The sequence below is a fragment of the Varanus komodoensis genome, unplaced genomic scaffold (genome assembly GCF_004798865.1).
Source record: "Varanus komodoensis strain SLA01 unplaced genomic scaffold, ASM479886v1 scaffold210, whole genome shotgun sequence".
Taxonomy (NCBI): Eukaryota; Metazoa; Chordata; class Lepidosauria; order Squamata; family Varanidae; genus Varanus; species Varanus komodoensis.
In genome coordinates, this window is record NW_025335590.1 from 77,726 (window position 1) to 101,654 (window position 23,929).

Genomic DNA, 23,929 nt, shown 5'->3' on the forward strand with positions numbered 1-23,929 from the left:
TCAGAGGGGAGGCGGTGCCCCTGGCGGGGTCCCGGGAAGGCGCGCGCGCGAAAGGCCCCTGCGGGGGACCCTCCCCTTCGCCCCCCACGGGCATCCCGGCCGGGGAGCAGGAACTCGGTACGTGGGGCCGGAGGGGAGGCCGTGGGGGTCCCGCTCCAGTGGGGAGACGGGGGGAGGCCACTCCCTGTCCCGCGACCCCAGGCGGCTGCCCCGGGAGGCCTGCAGGGCGCCCCCCGAGCGGCCCCCGCGGGGAACCGGCCCGGGCGAAGCCGGGGGGAGGGCAGAGCCCGAGCCGGGGGTGGGGGACGCGGGGCAGCGCTTCTCCTCCCGGTGCCTCGAAGCCGGCGGGATTCCCGCCAAGGAAGCGGCGGGCGGCTGGCCCCGGGGCTGGAGCAGGCGGGGAAGCGGGGGGCCCGTGGCTGCCGGTCCGGCTGGCGCTTCGCTTCCCGCGGCGAGGGAGGCAGCGTGCTCCTGTGCGCCCCTTGGCGGGGGCCCTGGGTTTGCTCCACTCTGGAAAGAGGATCAAATCTTATTCCCAGCCAAAAACCATTGAAGACGTTTGCACAGAAAATTCTGCTCCCACTGTCTGATATCTTCCTTCCTCTTCCCAGAGACACTGATCTCAAATGAGAGGCATACCTGAACACCGCATATTCCTCTTTTCCTAATCAAACAGATACAAGAAACCAACAATCACAGAAAATTCCCACTCAGCCATTACATAATGAAACCCTCTGGCCAAGCAGGTGCTCACTTAGGTCTTGTCTTAGAAAGCCCGCATAATAATTCTGCTGGAGATCTTTGTTGTATGCCATGTCATGTTGCCCCATACACTTGCAGAAGGTCAGTAGTGAAGGGAATCCAGGCCTTCCCTCCCAGTTTGGATGTTTTTCGGTTTTTAATAAATGAAGTTCCACGCACTGCTTCCATCAGGGACCAGGTGGGTGGAAGTGCATGAGAGTCCCTGGAAAGCAGGCACAGCAAAGTTGCCGTGGGGGTGAGAAGCTATACAGAGAGGGAGGGTGCAGGTCCTACCAATATCATGTGATCCCAAGACCACTGGTCCTGGAGGTGGACTGCAGTAGACCCTCATCTTGTTCCCACTTGGGGAGCAGGACATGGAGGACGAGGAGGCAAGGCATGGGAGACCTGGGACAAATCTGGGGCCCAGCACTCCACGCACATGGAGGCAAACCAGCTTCCCCAAGGATCCCTCAAGCAGGATGAGCAGAAGACCTCTTCCTCGACATGCTCCTAAGCAACTGGTGTGTGCAGGCATGCTCCCTTGGGTGAAGGAGTGGAATATGGGCTGCAAAGACAGTAGCCACGGATGGCCTCCTGCCTTTGTCCAGTCCCCTGTTCAAGCCATCCAGATTGGTGGCCAGCAGGACTTCCAGTGGCAGTGAATTCCGGAGTTTGGCTGTATGTTGTGCCAAGAAGTACTTCTAGAATCTCCCTCCAATGAATAACCTGGGGTTGATGCACCTTGGAGAGGCAGAAGAATGTCTTCATCTCTAGTTTCTCCAAATCATGCAATACTTAAACACCTCTATCCAGGTTTTCCTTACTCACCTTTTTCCAAACACAGGATTTCCAGGAGTGGTGGCCGTTCCTCGTGGAGGACCTGCTCCAGTTCCCTGATCATTTCTGTTGCTGAACTCTGGAGGACGTAAGGACACCTCTTCCAGTGCATAGGTAGCCTGTGGAATTCCCTGCCACAGGAGGCAGTGAGTGGTGGCCCACAAGACAGACACCTTCAACAGGGATGGGAGGAAGTCAGGGAAGAGGAGGCTAAGCGTGGCTATGAGGCCTTGTGGTCCTAGCTGGCCACATGCTCAGAGGCAGTACACTGGGCTGCACCACTTGGTGGGCACCATGTGTGGAAGGAGGCTGTTGGACATTCGGGATCCATGTGGGTTTCCCACGGGCCTAGAGGAGTTGAGCCAGAAGGGACCCCTGACCCTCAGCACCACCCCCAAGTTCGACCCTGGGGGCTGGCCATGGAGTGAGCCGCATGCTGGAGAGGGTCCCGTGGTCTGATCCAAGGTGGGCGTTCTTAATTCCTCACTCAGAGCAAACGAGGATGTGTTTACCTACCAGAGGCGCAGGTGGTACATATGCTCAAAGTGAGTGAACAACCAAATGCCTGTTTCTTGTGAGTCAGGGCTTTTGGGGCAATGGTTGAAAAGGGTCTTGGGTGGGGTTGGCCACAGGTGCATCTCTGTTTTCCTTCCTCCCTGCAGTCTTTCTCTCAACAAAGAACCGGCCACACGGTAGGGAGGACCTTCATGTCCTGCTGAGAGGAGCAATGGAGAACAGAGTGAAAATGGAAGAACAGGACCTGGCTGGTTCTGAGGCAAGCAATGGTTCCCATGGAATTCTGCCAGGGAGCAGCATAGAGCTCTGGGAAAGAGGCTTGGAGGAGGACATGGGAGGGAGCAGCCCCAGCTCAGATGCGGCTCGCCAGCCCTTCAGGCAGTCGGGCCTCTACCTGGAGGCCGAGGGGCCCCGAGCGGTTTGCAGCCGCCTGCACCATCTCTGCCGTCTGTGGCTGCGGCCAGAAAGCCACACGAAGGCTCAGCTGCTGGACCATGTGACCCTGGAGCGGTTCCTGGCCATCCTTCCCCCACGGCTGGAGAGCTGGGTGAGGGAGTGCGGAGCGGAGACCAGTGCCCAGGCGGTGGCCCTGGCCGAAGGCGCCCTGCTGAGCCAGGCAGAGGAGGGGAAGCAGGACGAGCAGCAGGTGAGCGCTTTTCCCTCACTGCACTGAGACTTAAAGTAGCACCCAGTGGAGCAGTGTCGATGCTTGTCTCTCAAGGGTGCCTCAGTTCTCCTTGTTTCCCTGCCCCATACAACACCAGGCAAGAATTCTGAATGTGTGGGGCAGGCCCTCTTTAGAGAATCCAGTCTTGGGTTCATGCGTTTTGCTGCGAAAGAGGAGGGGGTCCTTTTCACGCAGCAACAGAATCCTCCTGGTAGGACAGAAACAGCCTTGCAAAGCACCAAATGAACACGGGGACTTGCTGAGGATCATTTACCATCTGAGAGCTGCTCCCTCCCTGCTCTTTTCGGCCTTTCCCTCTGCTGGGGCTGAGCCATCAAGTCCAGCACAGGGATCCTTCCCTTCTCACCTCAGGTCCACTCAGCCTGGGCTTCTGCAGGGCTTGGATGGCAGAGCACCTTGAGGGCAGGCCTGGACTATGCGCCCGCTGGGAAGTTCTGCCGGGCTCTTGCAGCACCACAGTCTCCTTTCCTGATCCCTTCAACCTGCCTTATTTGGGATCCGCAATGCTGTTCCAGGTTCAGCGAATGAAGGAAGAAGCAACCACTGAGTTCCTCGCAGCAGGGAAGGCTCCATCGAATCCCACACTGGGGTGCCTGTCAAGGGGGATCGAGCAGGAGGTGGACAGGGCACGCCTGTCACCAGGTAAGGGTGAGTGGGCCCACTGCAGCCTCGTCCCCATCTCTTGTGTGCCCAAAGTGCCTGAGCTGCTTTAAGCTTCTCTTGAACTTCCTTTGGGTTAGAAGGAAACTCTTCTCAAGAAGCTACTCTAAAAAATTGACAAACAGTTTATTTCACAATTTGAACAAATACCGATTCCACACAAGAAACTAAATGACCAAATGTTCTCCAAGAACACAATTTCTTCTCCAATCTCTTTCCTGTGCTCAGGACAAGGAACAACCTGCACAGAGGATGGAGTGATGCTGAGCATTCCTTCGAGGTCGCCTTCGGTTTGTGGTGGAGCGGAGACACCATCCCTGCATGCAGAAAAGGTGGGAGCGGCTTGAGCACCTTTTTCCCTCCCTGGGCCCTGGCAGAATCAGCCCCTTTTCCTTTGCTTCCATCCCAGGAGGAGGATCAGAGGCTTCAGGAATCACCCGCAGGGGAACTTCCAGTCCCCTCCCCACCACTGTCTCCCTGCATGGCTGTGATGAACGCCTTCCTCTTTCCCAGGGTGTGACGAGCCTCGAGGAGGTGGCCGTGCATTTCTCGGAGGACGAGTGGGCCCTGCTAGATGCTGGCCAGAGGGCTCTGCACCGGGAGGTCACGGAGGAGATCCTGGCTTCTCTGGGTGAGGAACGCGGCCCCTCCAGATGGGGCTGCTTCTTTCCCTCCGTGATAGATCTTGGATGGTGAAATTCCTGGCATGGCTTCTATGTACAGGCATTTGTGTGGGTGTCCTTGAGGTCGGCTCTGGTACACCCATCCAGGTTAATATTTAGGCTGGCTATTCCTTTTCTTCTGAGACACAAGGCAGCACAACCAAACACAAAATTCATCTCAGGCATAGAACCATGCGAAACAGTGACGAAGCCAGCAAGAGTCTAGCCTGGCTGGTGGCTTCAAAAGATGCCGAGCCATCCAGAAGGCCCATCAGAATTGAGTGCCCATTTTCACATTCCTGGGTTACTCACCAGCCAGTACAAAACGGCAGGTCTCGCTGTCAATTCTGGCTTCTTGTGATTTACAGATTTTTATTGTCTTCCTTTACCGTTGGGCACCATGTGGGATACCCCTGAGGAGACAAACCCATGCACAAGGGCGTGCCTCCTCCCCTATTAGTATCACCCCATTACTGTAATCAGCAACCCACTGGGTTTTTTCTGCGCATTGAGGAATATTTTCCTTTTTCTTCTTTCAGCGGATTGCAGGGGGAGCAATAGAAACGGTGTGCACCAAAGACAGGAAACTACACAGAAAGTAAACTGGAAAGATGAGTCCATTTCTTTTGAATGGTCAGAAGTCTGTGATGTTCCAATGGCAGAAGTACTTTCTGAAGGAGGCAGAAGCAGTATTTGCAATGGGGAGAGACAGTGGGAATGCTCCAAGGACATGAGGAGGCGTCCGATCCCTGTTTCCAAACAAGAGATTAACAAGGAGGAGAAGATTTTCAGGAGCTCCAAGTATGCAGAGGAATTCAGTTGCTGGTTAGAATTTAATATAGACAAAAGAATTCACACGGAGGAAAAGCGTTATGAATGCTTAGAGTGTGGAAAGCGCTTCACTTGGCCCTCTGATCTTAAGCGGCATCAGAGGACTCACACGGGGGAGAAGCCGTATAAATGCTCAGAATGTGGAAAGAGCTTCGCTCGCATCTCAGGGCTTAACAAACATAAGGTAATTCACAGAGAAGAGAAGCCCTTCCAGTGCTCAGTGTGTGGAAAGGGATTCAATCAGAAGGCACACTGTAAGGCCCATCAGAACACCCACCTCGGGAGGAAGGCCTGCTCTGAGTGTGGGAAGAGCTTCCTTGATTGCGAAAAGTTGAAACAGCATCAAAGAATTCATGCCGGGGAGAATCCACATAAATGCATAGAGTGTGGAAAGAGCTTCACTTGGCCGTATCAGCTTAAGGTGCATCAAACGGCGCACACAGGGGAGAAGCCATATAAATGCTCAGACTGTGGAGAGAGCTTTGATCGTCGATTGCACCTCAATTTGCATAAAACAATCCACATAGGGGAGAAGCCCTTTCAGTGCTCAGTGTGTGGAGAGAACTTTGCTGGGAAAGCCTATCTTAACAAACATAAGCTAATTCACAGAGGAGAGAAGCCGTTCCAGTGCTCACTGTGTGGAAGGGGTTTCCATCAAAACACACAACTTGAGATACATCAAAATATCCACACATTGAGGAAGTCCTACACTTGCTCTGAATGTGGGAAGAGCTTCCGTGATTGCAAAGGGCTTAATCGGCATCAAAGAACACACACTGGAGAGAAGCCATATAAATGCTCAGAATGTGGAAGGAGCTTTGCTGAGAAATCACACCTTAGTTCACATAAAGTAACTCACACAGGAGAGAAGCCCTTTGTGTGCTCAGTGTGTGGAAAGGGCTTCGCTCGGAATGCAAGTCTTAAGCTACATGAGAGCATCCACACAGGGGAGAAGCCGTACACATGCTCTGGGTGTGGAAAGAGCTTCCGTGATTGCAGAATGCTTAAACAGCATCAAAGAATTCACACCAGGGAGAATCCACATAAATGTCTTGAGTGTGGAAAGAGCTTCCTTGGGCCCTCTTACCTTAAGGTGCATCTAAGGACACACACAGGGGAGAAGCCATATAAATGTTCAGAATGCGGAAAGGACTTTTCAAACAAATCATCCCTTAACTTTCATCAAGTAATTCACACAGGGGAGAAGCCATATAAATGCTCAGAGTGTGGAAAGCAATTCACTCAGCCCTCTGCTGTAAAGATCCATAAAAGAATCCACACAGGGGAGAAGCCATTTAAATGCACAGTGTGTGGAAAAAGCTTCAGTACGCATTTTTCTTTTAAGATGCATCAAAGAATCCACACGGGGGAGAAGCCCTTTCAATGCTCAGTGTGTGGAAAGCGGTTCATTCAAAAGAGACTTTTGAAGCATCATGAGACTATCCACACAGGGCAGAAGCCCTTTCAGTGCTCGGTGTGTGGAAAGGGTTTTGGCCGAAACACACTTCTTAAGCTACATCAGAAAATCCACACAGGGGAGAAGCCCTACACTTGCTCTGAATGTGGGAAGAGCTTCCTTGATTGTGGAAAACTTAAATGGCATCAAAGAATCCACACAGGGGAGAAGCCGTATAAATGCTTAGAATGTGGAAAGAGTTTCAGTCGGAACATGTACCTTAAAGGACATCACAATATGCACACGGGGGAGAGACCCTACCAGTGTGTCAGCTGCGGAAAGAGTTTTTGTAGTGACAGGTCTCTTAAACAGCACGAAAGAACCCACACAGAGGAGAAGCCTCATGTATGCACGGAGTGTGGAAAACGCTTCCGTCAGAGTTCAGTCCTTAAATATCATCAAAGTGTACACACAGGGGAGAAACCCTACAAGTGCTCTGAGTGTGGAAAGAGCTTCACTCGAAGCCGCAGCCTTAACAGTCATAAAAAAATTCATTCTGGGCTGAGCTGTGTAGATGTTCAGAATGCAGAATGAGTTTTCAAGATAGTGAAAACGTGTATTTTCAGCAAAACTTGCACACATTGGAGAATGTGTACATGTGTAGGGTGGAAGAGCTGCACCTTCAGTTCTCTTTAGATGACATTGTTTTTTCAAGGTATCCTTTTTTGAAAATTAAGGTAGAAACATTTAGCAGTGTCAGTATTCCTTTCCCTCCACCTGTAAAACAGATTCTACAGTCTTTCAGGGTTCATGTATATTAGGTAATATATAGCATGAAAAGTTCTGCTAATGACAGAACTGACAATTCTAAATTCTCAACTATCAATGCAGCATACAGTGGATCAATTTGAAAAAAAAATGGATCTTCTGTTATGGAATTAACTTATACCTTAACTCACATAAAGATCTTTTGTAATTGCAGAAGACTCAAAAGAATTCACATGGGCGAAACCTTATAAATGCTCAGAAGGTGAAGAAGCTTGCTCAGAAATCACACCTAAACTCTCATAAAGTAATTGACACAGGAGAGAAGTCCTTTCTGGGCTCAGTGTGTGGAAAGAGCTTCACTTGGCCCTCTCGGCAAAGGTTGCATAAAAGAACTTGGACACGGGAGGAGACATCTAAATGCTCAGAATGTGGAAAGAACTTTGCTTGGAAGGCGGGACTTAACCAACATGAGATAATTCACAGAGAAGAAAAGCCCTTCCAGAGCTCAGCGTGTGGAAAGGGTTTCCATCAAAATGTAAACCTTAAGGTACATCGGAATGTCCACAAAGGGAGGAAGCCCTACACTTGCTCTGAATGTGGAAGGAGCTTCCTTGGTTGTGAAAAACTTAAACATCATCAAAGAATCCAGGCAGGTGGGAGTCTGCGATGAAGGTTTTTTTCCTTGTGTATTTAAAAAGGTGGTGGCAGGTGGGGGAGAATGTGGAAAGGGCTTCAGTGATGAAAATATTTGTGCAAACCGAAGGCCTTTGATATGCTTCCACTGTGGAAAACGCTTCACCTTCACTGTGAACGTCAAATGCCATCTAAGTTTCCACAAGGGGAGGAACCTTAGAAATGTTTAGACAGTAGAAATGATTTCAATCCAAGTTGAAGCTGTAAAGCACATCAGAGAATCTATAGAGGGGAGAAATTCAGTAGTGGGGGATACGGTTCCATCGAACCAGGCATATATTCTCAATAAAGAGCAGACATGCAACGGAATCCAGAGAATCCCTGAAGTGACAGAGGGCAACCAGTGGTGGAAATGCTGAACTTGAGTGGGAGCACAGGAGCGTTGCCACCTCACCCGTTGTCTCACTGCTCTTGCCCTGGACACGTTCCTGGTCATTGGTAATGAGCAAAGTGTCTTCCCATCATATTTCAGCCCCTGCTGGGTGCCTGGGGGATTGATTTGGGAGTGCACAGAGCTGATGAGGGCCCCTCCATGAGCCAGCGTCCCTCTAGATTGGAGACTGTCACTAGACTGGGGGTCTTTCTTGAATTCTCGGAGCACTGCGTTTGTTCCTATTCTCGATTCTGTTCCAAAAGTTTCTCATTAAATGTTACACTATTGACTGGCTCATCTCTGTCTCTGCCCTGTGGTGAATGTGGACGAGGCAAGGAGGAGGGGGACGATCCCAGACGTGGGAAGGAGAGTGGTCCCCCTCATTTCCTGTGCATCGCGTGGCAGTTGTGAGCATGCCTGGAGAAACCCCTTCTCCCCACGGACGGAGACTCCCTTGAAGGCGGCACTCAGAGGCCGGCCCCAGATGTTGCTCATGCTGTCCAGGCAATTTGTGGTTGCAAGAGGCATTGCGAAATGTGATTCCAAGTGAGCTGAGCTGTCCAAGAGGAAGCGCAGGATGAAGACTGCACTGCTGGCCACCTCCTTCCACACAAGGTCCAACTGCACATGGCAGGAAAGAGGCTTGTGCAGGGTTGGGGCTCAATTCCGGGAAAGTGTCCTCTGAATGGTGGGCCGGCCAGCCAGCCAGGGACTCGTATCCGGGGCTGTGGCAGAGAGAGCCGGGATCCTGGGGGCAGAGCCCAGGGGATGTGTGGGATTTGCGGCCCCTGCGTGGATCCCTCCACTCTTCACCCCACTGAACAGGGTCCCCCAAGACTTCTTTGCAGCTTGTTTATGGGGCTCTTCTGCAACGAGTGCGAGAGGATGCAGAAAACAGGCTCAGGTTCAATTTCTGTCTGACACCAGCCCCAGGGGGATCTTGGGCAGAACAATATTGATTGTAGCACTTTTACTGCATCGTCTTTTAAGATTTTGAATAGCTCAGCTGGAATACTGTCTCCTCCACTAGCTTTGTTGTTGCTCAGACTTCCTAAGGCCCATTTGACTTCACATTCCAGGATGTCTGGCTCAAGGTCAGTGACAACCCCATTGTGATTATCGGGGACATTAAGCTCTTTCTTGTATAGTTCTTCTGTGTAATCTTGCCACCTCTTCTTAGTCTCTTCTGCCTCTGTTAGGTCCCTGCCATTTTGGTCCTTTATCATGCCCATCTTTGCATGAAACATTCCCTCCAACTTTCTTGAAGAGATCTCTCGTCCTATTCTATTGTTTTCTTCTGTTTCTTTGCACTGTTCATTTAAGAAGGCATTTTTATTTCTTCTAGCTATTCTCTGGAATTCTGCATTCAGCTGGGTGTATCCTTCTCTTTCTCCCTTGCCTTTCGCTTCCCTTCTTTCCTCAGCTATTTGTAAAGCTTCCTCAGACAGCCATTTTGCTCTCTTGCAATTCTTTTTCTTTGGGATGATTTTAGATGCAACCTCTTGTACAATGTTGTGAACCTCCGTCCATAGTTCTTCAGGCACTCTGTCTATCAGATCTAATTCCTTAAATCTATTTGTCACCTCTACTGTATTTTCATTTGGGATATGATTTGGGTCATACCTGAGTGGCCTAGTGCTTTTCCCTACTTTCTTCAATTTAAGCCTAAATTTTGCAACGAGAAGCTCATGATCTGAGCCACAGTCAGCTCCTGGTCTTGTTTTTACTGACTGTATAGAGCTTCTCCATTTTTGGCTGCAGAGCACATAGCCAATCTGATTTCTGTGTTGACCGTCTGGTGATGTCCATGTGTAGAGTCGTCTCTTGGGTTGTTGGAAAAGAGTGTTAGCTATGACCATCGTATTCTCTTGACAAAATTCTGCCAGCCTTGCCCTGCTTCATTTTGTAGTCCAAGGTCAAACTTGCCTGTTATTCCAGTTATCTTTTGGCTTCCTCCTTTAGCATTCCAATCCCCCATGATGATAAGGACATCATTTTTGGTGTTATTTTTAGAAGGTGCTGTAGGTCTCATAGAATCGGTTAACTTCAGCACCAGTGGTTGGGGCATAGACTTGGACTACTGTGATGTTGAATGGTTTGCCTTGGATTCGAACTGAGATCATTCTGTCATTTTGGAGATTGTATCCCAGTACTGCTTTTCCTACTCTTTTATTGACTATGAAGGCTACTCCATTTCTTCTGAGGGATTCTTGCCCGCAGTAGTATACCTGATGGTCATCTGAATTAAATTCACCCATTCCTGTCCATTTTATTTTGCTGATTCCCAAGATGTCGATGTTCAGTCTTAGCACCTCTTGTTTGACCATGTCCAGTTTACCTTGATTCATAGATCTTACATTCCAGGTCCCTATGCTGTAATGTTCTTTACAGCATCGGACTTTCCTTTCACCACCAGATACATCCACCACTGAGTGTCCTTTCAGCTTTGACAATGCTGAAAATGTCCTTTAAGGACACTGGACACCTTCCGAACTGAGGGGCTCATCTTCCGGAATCGTATCTTTTTGCCTTTTGGTACTGTCCATGGGGTTTTCATGGCAAGGATACTGGAGTGGATTGCCCTTTCCTTCTACAGTGGATCATGTTTTGTCAGAGCTCTCTGCTATGACCTGTCCGTCTTGGGTGTCCCTGCATGGCATAGCTCATAGCTTCATTGAGCTATACAAGCCCCTTCGCCACGTCAAGGTAGTGATCCATGAAGGGCCACAGGGGGCTTAAGACTCATCAAAGACACATAGCAGAGTAGCCATATAAACATTTAGAGTGTGCAAAGAGCTGACCTAATAGCTCAAAGCTTAAAGCACATCAAAGAATTGATTCAGGGGAGAAATCCTATAAATGCTCATAGGGTGGAAAGAGCTTCAGTCGGAGCTGTCATTATTTGAGAAATGTTGCTCTGTCCCAGAAGCGCCCCCAAACCTTTCTTCCCCAAAGGATCCTTCAAAACCATGGGTCCTCAAACTATGGCCTGTGGGCTGGATCCAGCCCGCCGTGCCCATTTATCTGGCCCGCCTCAAGAGGTTTTGGACTCCCTGCACCCGCGCCTGCTGCCCACCACTTTCTCACTGCGTGCGGCAAGGTGGTGGCTTGCTCCCTTGGGGATCGTTTTGGACTTGCTCGGAGAAAATAATTTCCGAGCAAGCAAGCCACCGCCTCGCCATGCGTGCCCACCTCTGCCTCGCCGCATGCGTGCCCACCACCGCCTCACTGGCCTGCGCCCGTGGGCACCCCCGCCTCATTGGCATGTGCCCGCCGCCATTCCCTTTCCACTGGCCCCCCGTTCAAAAAGTTTGAGGACCCCTGTTCTAAACTCTTGCAAGTATGACAGGCAGTCAAGAAAAGGTGGGGACCAAAGATGCAAGAGCCTGGCTGCTCTTTGAATTCCCTCTAGATGCTAAAATCTCACTAGCCAGTGGAAATGACCAACTAGACAACTACCTCTTCTAAAACTGGGACTCTCAACTTCGCCTGACAATGGATGATGAATCTTTTTCGTAAACAAAAAGGGAACTCTGTTGAGGGCTTTCCCGTTTGGCTGGCTCTAGGGGGGCCACAGCACTGCCCAAGGCGTGCAGAATTTGTCCATCTAGTAAGAACTGTCCCAAAAGCACCTGGACTGAGCTTCGTAAAGTGCAACTGTAAAGGGGAGCGGGGGGGGGCTTTCAAAGATGTTTTATTCATGCAGAATCTGTCACTTTCTAAATGGAGGACTTTTGACGATGGATTGATTTCGTCCTCCCTCTGCATGCCGCTAATCTGTCCTTTTTCTGCCTTCGCATTTGTAACTAGACACAGGGATGGGGAGAAGGTTTGCTTGATCGCCTGTTGCCAGGACTGTAAAATGGAAGGCGGAGCACGGCAGCTTGAAGGCAAATAAGGGGCAAACGGGCCCAGTAAACATTGGATTTTTGGACACAAACTCATATGCTCAAGCGAACCCCTTAAAGCGCAGACCTGGTAGCTGAGAATCCAGCTGTGTGCCTTCGCTTCCGATGCACGCTAAACGCATTCCTATGCGCTGACACCCCCCCAGCTTGACTCCTGAAAAAGCCTGTCAGGTGGGGAGGGTGCATTACCGCCGGCATTCTTCCCAACGGTGAGGAACCGAGGGTGGATCGCACAGCTCCATTTTGTGCTCGCAACACCAGCCCTGTGAGGTAGGTCGGACACGGGCGAGGGACTGGCCCCCAGCCACCCGGGGAGCCCCATGGCTGAGAGGGGAGCAGAACCCCCATCGCCCTGGCCCCCAGTCGCACAGTCTGACCACCGGAGATCGGGCACTTACTCCCGCCCCACAGTGGAATTATCGTAAGGGGACCTTGCTTAAAAAGTGGGCGGGGGGTGGACGGAGGGCAGCCCCCACAGGCCAGTGCTTCTGTGGGCGTCACATGTAGGGGAGACCCATTGAAGGGCCGCACCGCAAAGCGCCTTGCCCTGACAGTCCCGCTCAGCGCGGGCCGGAGAGCGGCTGCAGGGGGCTCCCCGCCCGGGCGCCAGCGGAGCAGCAGAGGCCCCGCCGGGCCTCGCAGGGCCGGGCCTGTGCGAGCATGCAGGGCGCGGAGCCCGGGAGGCCCTGCGAGGCTCCCCCGCCGCGCGCGGCGTGTCCGGGCTGCTTCTGCCCCGAGCGGCCACGGGCCTCCCGCCCGCGAGGCGGGGCCTCTGGCAGCGCGGCGGCGCACCGCCTGCGCCAGGACCGGCCCCGTAGTTCTCCGCCGCGCCCGGCTGTGCGCCCGCAGGGACGGTACCCAGGAGCTGGCGGGGCAGCGGGGCGGAGAGCTCGCCCCTCCCGGCACCGGCACCGGCACCGCCCCCGCCCGCGGCCGGGAAGGGCCCCGCTGCAGCACGCGCGGCACAGCGTCTCCGCGGAGATGCAGGAGAAGGGTTAAGGCGAGAGAGAGGCGCGTTCCTAGAGTGGCTGGAAAGCGCCTCGGTTCCCAAGACGACCGGGCAGCGCTCCCAGCAACCTTCCCGCGCAATGCGCAGGCGCGGCTTCCAGCGAGTGGGGTGGAGGGAACCCCTGGCGAGGTCCCGGCGGGCGCGAGCTCGAAGGGTCCCAGGCGGGGAGCAGCCTTTGCGGCGGCCTCGGGCCCAGCGGGAGACCCTCGTCTTTGGTCCCCCGCGGGAATCCTGGCCCGGGGGCTCGCTGGCAAACGGTACGTGGGTCCGGGAGGGGAGAGCAGTGGGGAGCCCTGTGCCTGCCTCCAGGACGCTTGGCAGGCGGGGAAGGCCTCCGAGGAAGGCGGCGACGCCTCGGGCGCTTTCGTGGGAGGAGGGACACGCGCGTTCAGAATCAGGTCTCCTGCGGGCGAGGGGGGGGCAACTTTACGGAGAGGAGGAGGAGGAGGAGGAGGCAGGCCCTACCCGGCGGACCCTGAAGAAGACACTTGTCTTGCTCCTCCCCAAGGCCAGGAAACGGTCCGTGAAGGGCCTAGAGGACAAGGCTCGGGGGGGGGGGGGGGGGGGGTGGTGGTCCTGGGGATCCTCTGCATGCTGCAAGAATACTTAGCAAATGGCCCAGCCCTTGCATTCCTCTGTGAAAGTTCGCCACAAGGCGGATGAGTTGCAGGAAGGAGAGCCCGGATTGGGATATTCAAGACGATTCTAGGGGTGGAGAAAGAAATGGGGAGGGAGACCTTTCTCCCCTTTCCTTTAATCCAGGGCCCAAAGGAGTCATCCCAGAAAGTGATGAGTGTGAGACTCGAGACAGATCTAAGGTCTAGCAGTCCACACTCAAGGTGGCAAAGCAGTTTCCCCAAGGATCCCTCAGGCAGAATCAGTGCAAGACCTCCTTCTGCCCAGGCTCCTCAGCAACTGGTGTGTGTGAACATGGTCAAGGAGGCAGCACTCAGCCGGCTGGGCAGGCAGCCACCGATGGCCTCCTCCCTCATGACTCTGTTCAGTCCCCAGTTCAAGCCATCCAAATTGATGGCGAGCAGGACTTGCTGACAGCCAATTCTGGATTTCAGCTGTATGTTATTCCAAGAAGGAATTCCTTTTGTCTGTCCTAAACCTCACCCGGATCAGCTTCATGGGATTATTTGGGGTTTGAGTGTTATGGAAGAGGAAGAAAATTGTCTCCCTGCCTTCTTTCTCCATACTATCCATTATTTTCAACATCCCTATCCAGTCTTCCTGACTTATCTTTTTCTAATCTGAACTGACCCATTCCACATCAGGGAACTGCTCTAGGCCCCTGATCATTTCTACTGTTGAGCCCTTGTTGGACACATATCCCAATGGATAGTTAGCCTATGGAATTCTCTCCCACAGGAAGTCATGGATGGTGGCCCACACTGCAGACACATTTAACAGGGATGGGAGTAAATCAGGAAAGAGAAGACTTTGCATGGCTAGTAGGCCTTGAGACTCCTTGCAGTCCACATGCTCAGAGGCAGTATGCTAGGGTACACCACTTGGCAACCATGGGTGGAAGGAGGCTGTTGGACACGCAGCATCTGTGTGGGTTTTCCACAGGAATAGGAAAGTAGAGCTGGAAGTGGGCACTGACCTTCAGGACCACCCCCAAGTTCAACCCTGAGGCTGGCCATGTTGTGACCAGCATGCTGGAGAGGGTCCCGTGGCCAGATGCCGTGGAGGTGGGCATTCTTAATTCCTCACTCAGAGTAAACGAGGATGTGTTTACCTACCAGAGGTGCAGGTGGTGCATATGCTCGAAGTGAGTGGTAACCAAATGCTTGTTTCTTGTGAGCCAGGGCTTTTGGGGCAATGGTTGAAATGGGGTCTTGGGTGGGGTTGGCCACGGGTGTATCTCTGGTTTCCTTCCTCCCTGCAGTCTTTCTCAGCAAAGACCCAGCAACAGAGCAAGGAGATGTTGAGAGCAGAAATGGAGAATGGAGTGAAGATGGAAGAACAGGTCTTGGCTGGCTGTGAGGCAGGAAATGACTTCCATGAAATCCCACAAGGAAGCAGCACAGAGCTCTGGGAAAGAGGCGTGGAGGAGGACGTGGGTGGGAGCAGCCCCAGCTCAGACGCAACGTGCCAGCGCTTCAGGCAGTTGGGCTACCTGGAGGCCGAGGGGCCCCGAGCGGTTTGCAGCCGCCTCCACCGCCTCTGCCATCTGTGGCTGCAGCCAGAAAGCCACACAAAGGCTCAGCTGCTGGACCATGTGACCCTGGAGCGGTTCCTGGCCATCCTTCCCCCACAGCTGGAGAGGTGGGTGAGGGAGTGCGGAGCAGAGACCAGTGCCCAGGCAGTGGCCCTGGCCGAAGGCGCCCTGCTGAGCCGGGCAGAGGAGGGGAAGCAGGAAGAAGAACAGGTGAGTGCTTTTCCTCCCGAGAACTCCAAGGGGGTATGACTTTACAACGCCCTCCTAGTGGCTTGATTTTTGATGCCTGTCTCCCAAGGAATGGGTATCCCAATTTCCCATGCCTCCCTGATATATGTTTGGGCCAGGCCCTCTTTGGAGGATCTACATTCCTTTCTGAGGGTTCATTTGTTCTGTTCCAGAACAGGAGGGGATTCTTTTCAACCCCAGCAGAATCCCTCTGGTATGACAGGAAAAGCCTTTCCATGCACCAAACACACACTGGGAGCTGCAGATCAAGGATGCTCTGAGAGGTTCTTCCTCTGCTGGTGGATTTCAGGAGGCTGTTCTAGTCCTTTGCTGCTGCCAGGGTCCAGCTTTTGGCCCTGGTGCATGGACCTAGTGATGCTGCAACGGTTCTCGGCCATCCTTCCTCCTCAGCTGGGGGGCTGGGGAGGGAGTGTGGCGCAGAGACCAGTTCCCAGGCGGTGGTCCTGGCTGAAGGATGCCTCCTGAGCCAGCAGTGGAGCAGGTGAGTGTATCGCATCCTGATAACTCCAGGGCACTGAAATTTCCAATCTCCCCCCTGGTGGCTGCCCTTTTCCTGCCTCTCTGCCTAGTTGGAGATGTCCCAGTTTCAACATGGACAGCAATTCTGAATGTGGGACGGACCCCCTGTGGAGGATCCACGGACACTTCTGTGGGTTTTTCTGTTCCTGAGGAGGAGAGGTTCAGTATGGAAGTGGCAGGAAGAAAGCAACCATCTCTCTCCAGCTGATTGGTTGCAGGAGGCTGTTGTGGCCCTTTGCTTGTACCAGGCTGAGCTCTTAGCCTGATGCACGGATCCTTCCAGGCTCTCCTGATCAAGACGCAGCCTGGGGTGCTGCAGGGTTTTAAGGCAGAATACCCCTAGTAGGAGATCTGAACCTGCTGGGAAGTTCTGCCTGACACTTGCAGCACCACATTCTCCTTTCCTGATCCCTTCAGCCCTTCCTCACCTGCGATCTGCATTGCAATTCCAGGCTCAGCAAATATCGGGCACATCAGCCGCAGAGTTCCCTGCAGCAGGGAAGGCTCTGCTGGATCCTGCACTGGAGCTGCAGTTCAGCAGGATTGTGCCGGAGGGTGCCAGAGAAGCCACCTCACTGGGTAAGGATGATTGAGGCCTTTATCAGCCCCGTGGGAGGAAATTCTTCTCTAGTAGCCACTCCAAAACATAGGAAAAGCAGTTTTGTTCTGCAAAAGCTTGATTCTGTTCATGCAACTAGGCTTTGTCATGCATTGGACTCCACGTTTGATGCAGTGCATAAAACAGAGGTAGCCAATGTGCCATCTGGTTCTCTTTTACTGGATGAGTTCCAATTATTGCAAGCCTGGATGGGGACGAGATACTTGGAGATATTTGCTGTACCACCTGCCTGCTTGATCCTTGCTCTTCCTGACTGATTATCCAGGCCAAGAATGGGCTTAGTGCCTGGAACCAGGAGATTAGAAATGCCCCTTTGAAGGAGGGCCTTGTCCCAGCCCTCCAAAGAAGGCAGGACTTCCCTGGATACGGGGGATGTCCACAACTCTAGGCCTGCGGGCAACATCCCCTTTTTGGGCAAGGTTTATTTGATACTCTGGTTTATTATTACTATCATTGTGATACTTTTATTGGTTTTACAGTGTAATTCATTAGATCTCTTCTGGCTGTATGTTGTATTTTAAATTTGTAATATTTGGTTAATTGTCCTGAGAGTCATTGACTAAATAGGAATGCCTCAAGTAAATAAACTAAGAGAAAATCTGTTTGAAGAACACGGTCTCTGGCCATCTCTTTCCCATCATTAGGAAAGGGAATGACCTGCACAGAGAATGAACTGATGCTGGGTGTTCCTTCGAGGCTTCCTTCGGTTTGTGGTGGAGTGGAGACCCCATCCCTGCATGCAGAAAAGGTAGGAGCAGCCTGAACATCTTTCTCCCTCTCCCAGCCCTGGCAGAATCTGCCCCTTTGCCTTTGCTTCCATCCCAGGAGGAGGATTGGAGGCTTCCGGAATCACTTGTGGCGCCCCGGATCCCGCAGGGTACCCTCCAGCCCCCTCCCCACCGCTGTCTCCCTGCACTGCGGTGATGAATGGCTTCCTCTTTCCAGGGTGTGATGAGCCTCGAGGAGGTGGCCGTGCATTTCTCGGAGGACGAGTGGGCCCTGCTGGACACCGGCCAGAGGTCTCTGCACCGGGAGGTCACGGAGGAGATCCTGGCTTCTCTGGGTGAGGAACGCGGCCCCTCCAGATGGGGCTGCTTCTTTCCCTCTGTGATAGATCCTGGATGGTGAATTTCCAGACTCACCTTCCATATATCACGCATTTGTGGGAATATATTTGAGCTCCTCTCTGGTGTAGCCATCCAGGGGAAGATTTAAGGAGGTTCACTGCATTCTTGATGGAGACATAAGAGAGCAGAATCTGGCAGCTTCAGAAGCCTGTTACGGACAGCTTGGTCGTCTTTTTGTGGGAAAACTGGCACCACACATTTTGCAAACCCAACACAAAAGTAGGTCCAGGTAAAAGAGTGGCACAAGCCAGCAGGAGCACCCTGAGAGTCTCCCCTGGCTGGTGATTAGTCCCCAGCCTCCCACCAATCAGCAGTAGTGCAGATCCAATTCAACGCAAGGGAGGGTGTCCAGAGAGAAAAGCGTGATCATGCAGTTGAAGCCTTGCGGGGCTTTGTGCCCAGGGAGCCGGCCTGAGATCCGGGAGCTCTCCCAGTGCAAAGTAAAGGGAGGGGCTCTCCTCCTTCCCTTCTCTCCCACCCAACCCCACTTCTTGGCCTGCTTCTCCCCCTGGGCCTCCTGCCTGTGCCTTCCCTCTCCCGCCCTCCAATTCTGTGTTCCCACTGTGCCATTGATAAACACCCCCTGACTCTCATTTGGCAGCCTGCCCTGGTGCTCAGTAGAGCAAGATTGGGGTCATGAGATCTCTATTGGCAGCCAATAGGGATATGAGTTGTGGGATGTCTCCAAGAAAACACACCCACGCCAAGGCAATGCCTCCTCCCCAGGCATTTTTGATCTTCTTGATCAAATCAGCAACCCACTGGGTTTCTTCTGTCTATTGAGGAATATTTTTGTTTCTATTCTTTCAGCGGATTGCAGGGGGAGCAATAGAAACGGTACACATCAAGGACAGGAGATGGCAGGCAAAGAAAACTGGCGGGATGAGTCCATTTCTTTTGAACAGTCAGAAGTCTGTGATGTTCCAATGGAACAAGCACCTTCTCAAGGAGGCAGAAGCAGTATTTGCAATGGGGAAAGACCGCGGGATCACTCCAACGACAAAAGGAGGCAACAGGTCCACATTTCTAAACAACCTGGAAGTCACAAAGAAAGGAAGATCTTCAGATGCTTGAAGTCTACAAAGGAATTCTGTCATAGGCCAGACTCTAACATAGAAAATGGAATGCACACAGGGCAGAAGCCATTTAAATGCTCAGAGTGTGGGAAGGGCTTCAGTTGGAAAAGATCTCTTAAAACGCACCAAAGATTCCACACAGGAGACAATCTGCATAAATGCTCGGAGTGTGGAACGAGCTTCACTTCGCACTCTCGTCTTAAGTTGCATCAAGCAATTCACACTGGTGAGAAGCCATTTAAATGCTCAGACTGTGGAAGGAGCTTCAATCAAAGCTGGAACCTCAAAATACATCGCCAAATCCACACAGGAGGCTCAGTGTGTGGAAAGAGCTTCCGTCAAAATGCACATCTTAAAGGACAACAGAGTATCCACACAGGGGGGAAGCCCTACCCTTGCCCTGAATGTGGGAAGAACTTCCGTGATTGCAAAAGCCTTAAACGGCATCAAAGAATTCACACAGAGGAGAAGCCATATAAATGCTCTGAGTGTGGAAAGGGCTTCTTTCAGAGAACATCTTTTAAAACACATCTCAGAATTCACACTGGAGAGAAGCCATATAAATGCTCAGAGTGTGGAAAGGCCTTTACTGATAATTCAACTCTTAAAATCCATCACAGGATACATACTGGGGAGAAACCATATAAATGCTTAGAGTGTGGAAAGGGGTTTTGTCGGAAAGGAGAACTTAACTTACATCAAAGAATTCACACTGGGGAGAAGCCATATAAATGCTCAGAGTGTGAAAAGAGCTTCTTTCTGAGTACATCTCTTAAAATCCATCTCAGAATTCACACAGGGGAGAAGCCCTATAAATGCTCTGAGTGTGGAAAGTCCTTTGGTGAACGTTCGAACTTTCAAATCCATCATAGAATACACACTGGAGAGAAGCCGCATAAATGCTTAGAGTGTGGAAAGCGCTTCGTTCAGAAAGGAGAACTTAAATCACATCAAAGAATCCACACAGGGGAGAAGCCATATAAATGCTTAGAGTGTGGCAAGAGCTTTGCTCAGAAAGGAGTCCTTAACTCACATCGAAGAATTCACACTGGGGAGAAGCCCCATAAATGCTCCGAGTGTGGAAAGGCCTTCTCTAGGAGTGCATATCTTAAAATGCATCTCAGAATCCACACAGGGGAGAAGCCCTATAAATGCTTAGAGTGTGGCATGACCTTTGCTCAAAGCGCGGACCTTAAAATGCATCACACAATTCACACTGGGGAGAGAGCAAATGAATGTTCAGAATGTGGAAAGAGCTTCAGCTCAAACTCTTACCTTAAGGTGCATCAACGGATTCACACAGGAGAGAAGCCATTTAAATGCTCAGCGTGTGGAAAGTGCTTCAGTTGGAAAGCATCTCTTGAATTCCATCAAAGATCCCACATGGAGGAGAAGCTGCATAAAAAGTAATTGTGGAAAGAACTTCTCAGTCTGCTAAGTTGCATCAACAGAATCACACAGGTGAGAAGCCATTTAAATGCTCAGAATGTGGAAAGGGCTTTGCTCAGAAAGGAGACCTTAACTCGCACCAAAGAATTCACAGTGGAAAGAAGCAATATAAATGCTCTGAGTGTGGAAAGAGCTTGGCCTGGAACACAGACCATGACTCACTGGGAAGGGCCCATTCAGGGGTGGAACCCTTTCCGGGTTCATTGTGCAGAAAGAGCTTCAGCAAAAGCAGGTGCTTAAAGTTGCATCAATGAACTCACACAGGCGAGCAGTCATCCAAATGCTTCAAATGTGGAAAGGTCTTCAGTGAGAGCACAAACCTTCGAAACCATCTCGGCATCCACCGAGGAGGGAGCCACAATGCTAAGTGTGTGGAGAGGTTCAGTCAGGGCTGGACACTTGAGGCACATCCAACTATCCATACTGGAGAGGAGGGGAGAGAAAAAAGAGAAAGGGGAAATTATCTTTCATTGTAATTTGGTTTTAAGATATCTATCAGACTTCTTCGGGAAATTAATGGTCTGAATTGGCTACCTGTAAGTATGTATAATCAGGTAAAACTGTAGATACAAGTTTAGATGAACAAGTCTTTATTGTTTCTTTGTGCAATATCAGGTACCTAGTTGTATTAGCAATCTTAGTATGTGGTCCCTTAGTAACCTTGTCTTTTGAAGCTTCTTTTTTTCTGGTTTTTATTATCTATATAAGAATATATATCCTTGTATGTATGAAAAAGTAACCACACAGGAGAAAGTTGCACACCTCCTGTGAATGTGAGAAGAACTTCCTTGATTGTGGAATGCTTGAAGGGCATCAGAGAATGCACGCGGGGTTGTGGAGGAACTGTATAAATGCTTAGACAGTGGAAGGAGCTTTTCTTGGAGTGAGTATGTTAACTCACATCAAAGCATTCACAGACGGGAGAAGCCGTATAAATGCGTAGAGTGTGAAAGCAATTGCCTTAGAAGCCCTCTACAAATACACAGAGGAGAGAAGTCCAATCAGTGCTCAGTGTGTTGCAAGAATTTCCTGCATAGAAACAGCCATAAACACATGAAACTGTCCATACAATTGAAAGGCCCTAAAATGCTTCGAGTGTAGGCAGAGTTTCAGGGAGAATAGACTACTTAAATTGCATTGAAAGTTTCACATGGGGGGGAAGCCTTATAAATTTTGGAGTGTGGAAAAAGCTTCGTTCTGTTTTCAGTTCTTAAATCTTACCGAAGAATTCACTCGAAATAAACCATGTGAATGCTCTGTGGGTGGCAAGAGTTTCAAACATGGCGTAAGCTTTAGTGTACATGGACAAATCCACAAGGAAGAAACTTTAAAAGGTGCTCAGAGCGTAGAAAGAACTTCCTTTGGAGCAGACTCCTTAAGCAGCATCGAAGGACTCACTCGGGTGAGAAGCTATTTGAATGCTCAGAATGTGAAAGGCCCTTCAGGCGAAGTTATTATTGTTGTTATAACATTTCTATGCCGCCCCTTGCCGAAGCCTCGGGCCGGCTTACAACACAATAAGATACATTGAAATAAAATAGAACATAATAAATTACCACTAAATACAAAAATACAAGTTCAAACCTTAAAACTCCTCAAAGAATCCACATGGGGAGAAGCCCCATCAGCGCTCAGCATGTGGAAAGAGTTTCAGAGCAGGAACCTTAAGATGCATGAAAATATCCACACCGGGAAAAGCTCTGCACTTGCGGTGAATGTGGGGAGAGCGTCGTTGATTGCGTTCGGCTAAAACAGCATCAGAGAGTTCCCAAGACAAGCCTGCTGAATGTTGGTATGTGGAATGAGCTTTGGCTACAGCGCACTGCTTCACTCGCATAACAGAATTCCCAGAGGAGAGAAGCCCTTTGAAAGCTCAATATGACAAGCGTTGCTCTTTCCCCGAAAATCATAAACCACACAGAAGAATCTGCACGAAGCCCTTTCTGTGCTCGGTATATGGAAGGAGATTCAGTCAGAGTGAGAGCCTTAAAGACTGTTGAAATATCCACACCAGGGAAGGTCCCTCTATATCTTCTGAATGCAGAAATGCTTCTAGCAATAGTAGAGGGCTTAAAGCACCTTATAAAATCACACAGCAGAGTAGCCACGTAAATGCTCAAGAGTATGGAAAGAGCTACACCAAGCATGGTCAGTTAAATCTCATCAAAGGATTGCTACAGGGGAGAAACCATATAAACGCTCATAGAGTGGAAAAGGCTTCATTCAGAGCTGCAAGCTGAAGTGGCATTGGAGAACCCATGGGAAGAAGCCATTTGAGTGATCAGAATGCGGAGAGGATTCCAGGCGAAGCATGAGCCTTAGAATCCTTCACAGGATCCACCCAGCAGGAAAGCCCTTTCGATGCTCAGTGTGGGAAAAGTGTGTCAGCCGGAGTGTTTCAAGGCCTTGAATTTCCACCAACCAATGTGTGCAAGGGAGAAGCTTCACCCTCACCATGAACCTCAAAACAAAGCAGGTAGAATCAGGGGAAAAGCTTTCTTAATGAAGGATTGAGATCCAGGAGAAAGAGTGTAAATACTCAGAAAGCAGGAGTGGGCCAAGCAAGCCTTGATATGCAGGAGAGGATGTAAACAAAGACCAAATGTAAAATGCAGGGCAGATGGTGAACCCGAGTGGTAGCTAGAACTGTTTCTGGAGCGAGCATCTTGCCAGGTGCCTGGCTGGTCTTGGGCTGAACACCTCGTGGGCCCTCAGGGATGGGTATGGTGCTCTCCTGTGATATGTGAAGAGGGAGACAATGCCAGGTGCCGATAAAAGAGTCTTCCGCCCCCTTTTCCCTGTTTGGTGCTGAGGGCCAGGATTGGCTCTTCCTGCCTGCCTGGCCCAAGGATGCCTGGGGCAAGCATGCCTGGAGCCCTGGGCAGCCTGCGGCCTTCTGGGTGGCCTCCCAGCATCCCTTTAGAGGGGGCAGAAAGAGGCTGTTGGGAGGAAGATCAGCTGCTTCCATGTAGACTTTGGTCCCACTGCCTGCAAGTCTCCTTTGCGGCAGCTTTTCTCCGGCTCCTCCAGATCCTCTTGACTGGATGTCCTCAGCTTCTTCCTCCACTTCCCAAGCGAGTGGTGCTGAGCACAGGTGCTGGGCATGAGGAAAGAGCCTGGTTTGCTGAAGAGCTTCGTTTCATTCCTTATTAATTATCACTCTTCGAAGGGGACTGTGGTCTGATCCATTGGCCCCGGTATTCTCCCCTGCCCTGGCTCCAAACAAGAGCTTCCTCTCTTCATGAAAATGACTCAGCTTTGCCTTTCTTTAAAATAAAAACAATATTTATTCCTTATCTCCAAAGTCCTTTTTTCATCTCTTTCTTCTTTCAGCAACATGCTTTTACTTTCAAACCTGTTTTTCTCCCCAGTAGAGCCATTCTGGCTAACAGGCAGGGTAGAAATTAAATAATCAATTAAACAAATAGCCTCTGCAGCGCCTTAACTCTCCAGTGCAGCACGTTATCCTCTGCTCAACGCCTTTCTGCCTAGCTTCCCTGGAAATGGGAAATCCCTTGTAAAGGAAAGTGCTGGCTTTGTGACTGGGGGGTGATGGAGTGGCTTGGCCTGGGGCCGCACTCGCAAGGCAACCCCCGTGGCTTTTGCTGTGCAGTGGCTTGTCATGGGAACCCCAG

General features: G+C 51.1%; 2 protein-coding genes across 5 annotated transcripts in view; one reads left to right on the forward strand and one right to left on the reverse strand.

Annotated features, from left to right (window-relative positions):
* LOC123023881 (gastrula zinc finger protein XlCGF26.1-like) overlaps window positions 1–100 on the reverse strand; it is a 62,804-nt gene extending 62,704 nt beyond the window's left edge. Inside the window, exon 1 of the mRNA XM_044431010.1 lies at window positions 70–100. The gene's annotated coding sequence lies outside the window, so the exon portion shown is untranslated. The remainder of the gene's footprint in view (window positions 1–69) is intronic.
* Window positions 29–23,590, forward strand: LOC123023878 (zinc finger protein 345-like). Of its 4 annotated transcripts, XR_006414833.1 has the most exons (8): window positions 29–117; window positions 1,589–1,695; window positions 2,244–2,743; window positions 3,301–3,427; window positions 3,674–3,777; window positions 3,959–4,076; window positions 4,647–7,049; window positions 7,300–8,457. XR_006414833.1 is itself a non-coding variant. In XM_044431005.1 (7 exons), exons 3-7 carry the CDS (start codon window positions 2,309–2,311, stop codon window positions 6,926–6,928), a joined length of 3,066 nt encoding a protein of 1,021 aa, XP_044286940.1. In that variant the 5' UTR covers window positions 29–117; window positions 1,589–1,695; window positions 2,244–2,308; the 3' UTR covers window positions 6,929–8,457. The 4 variants fall into 4 exon arrangements, 3 of the variants coding, with proteins under 3 accessions (XP_044286940.1, XP_044286941.1, XP_044286942.1); XM_044431005.1 differs by having other exon boundaries at window positions 4,647–8,457; XM_044431006.1 differs by having other exon boundaries at window positions 1,589–1,669; window positions 4,647–8,457.
* The last annotated feature ends 339 nt before the right edge of the window (window positions 23,591–23,929 follow it).

Coding starts and splice junctions, on each gene's coding strand:
- LOC123023878 (XM_044431005.1), top strand. CDS start 2,309: ATGGAGAACAGAGTGAAAATGGAAGAACAGGACCTGGCTGGTTCTGAG. Junction 3,778..3,958: donor CATCCCTGCATGCAGAAAAG/GTGGGAGCGGCT, acceptor CCTCTTTCCCAG/GGTGTGACGAGCCTCGAGGA. Junction 4,077..4,646: donor GGAGATCCTGGCTTCTCTGG/GTGAGGAACGCG, acceptor TTCTTCTTTCAG/CGGATTGCAGGGGGAGCAAT.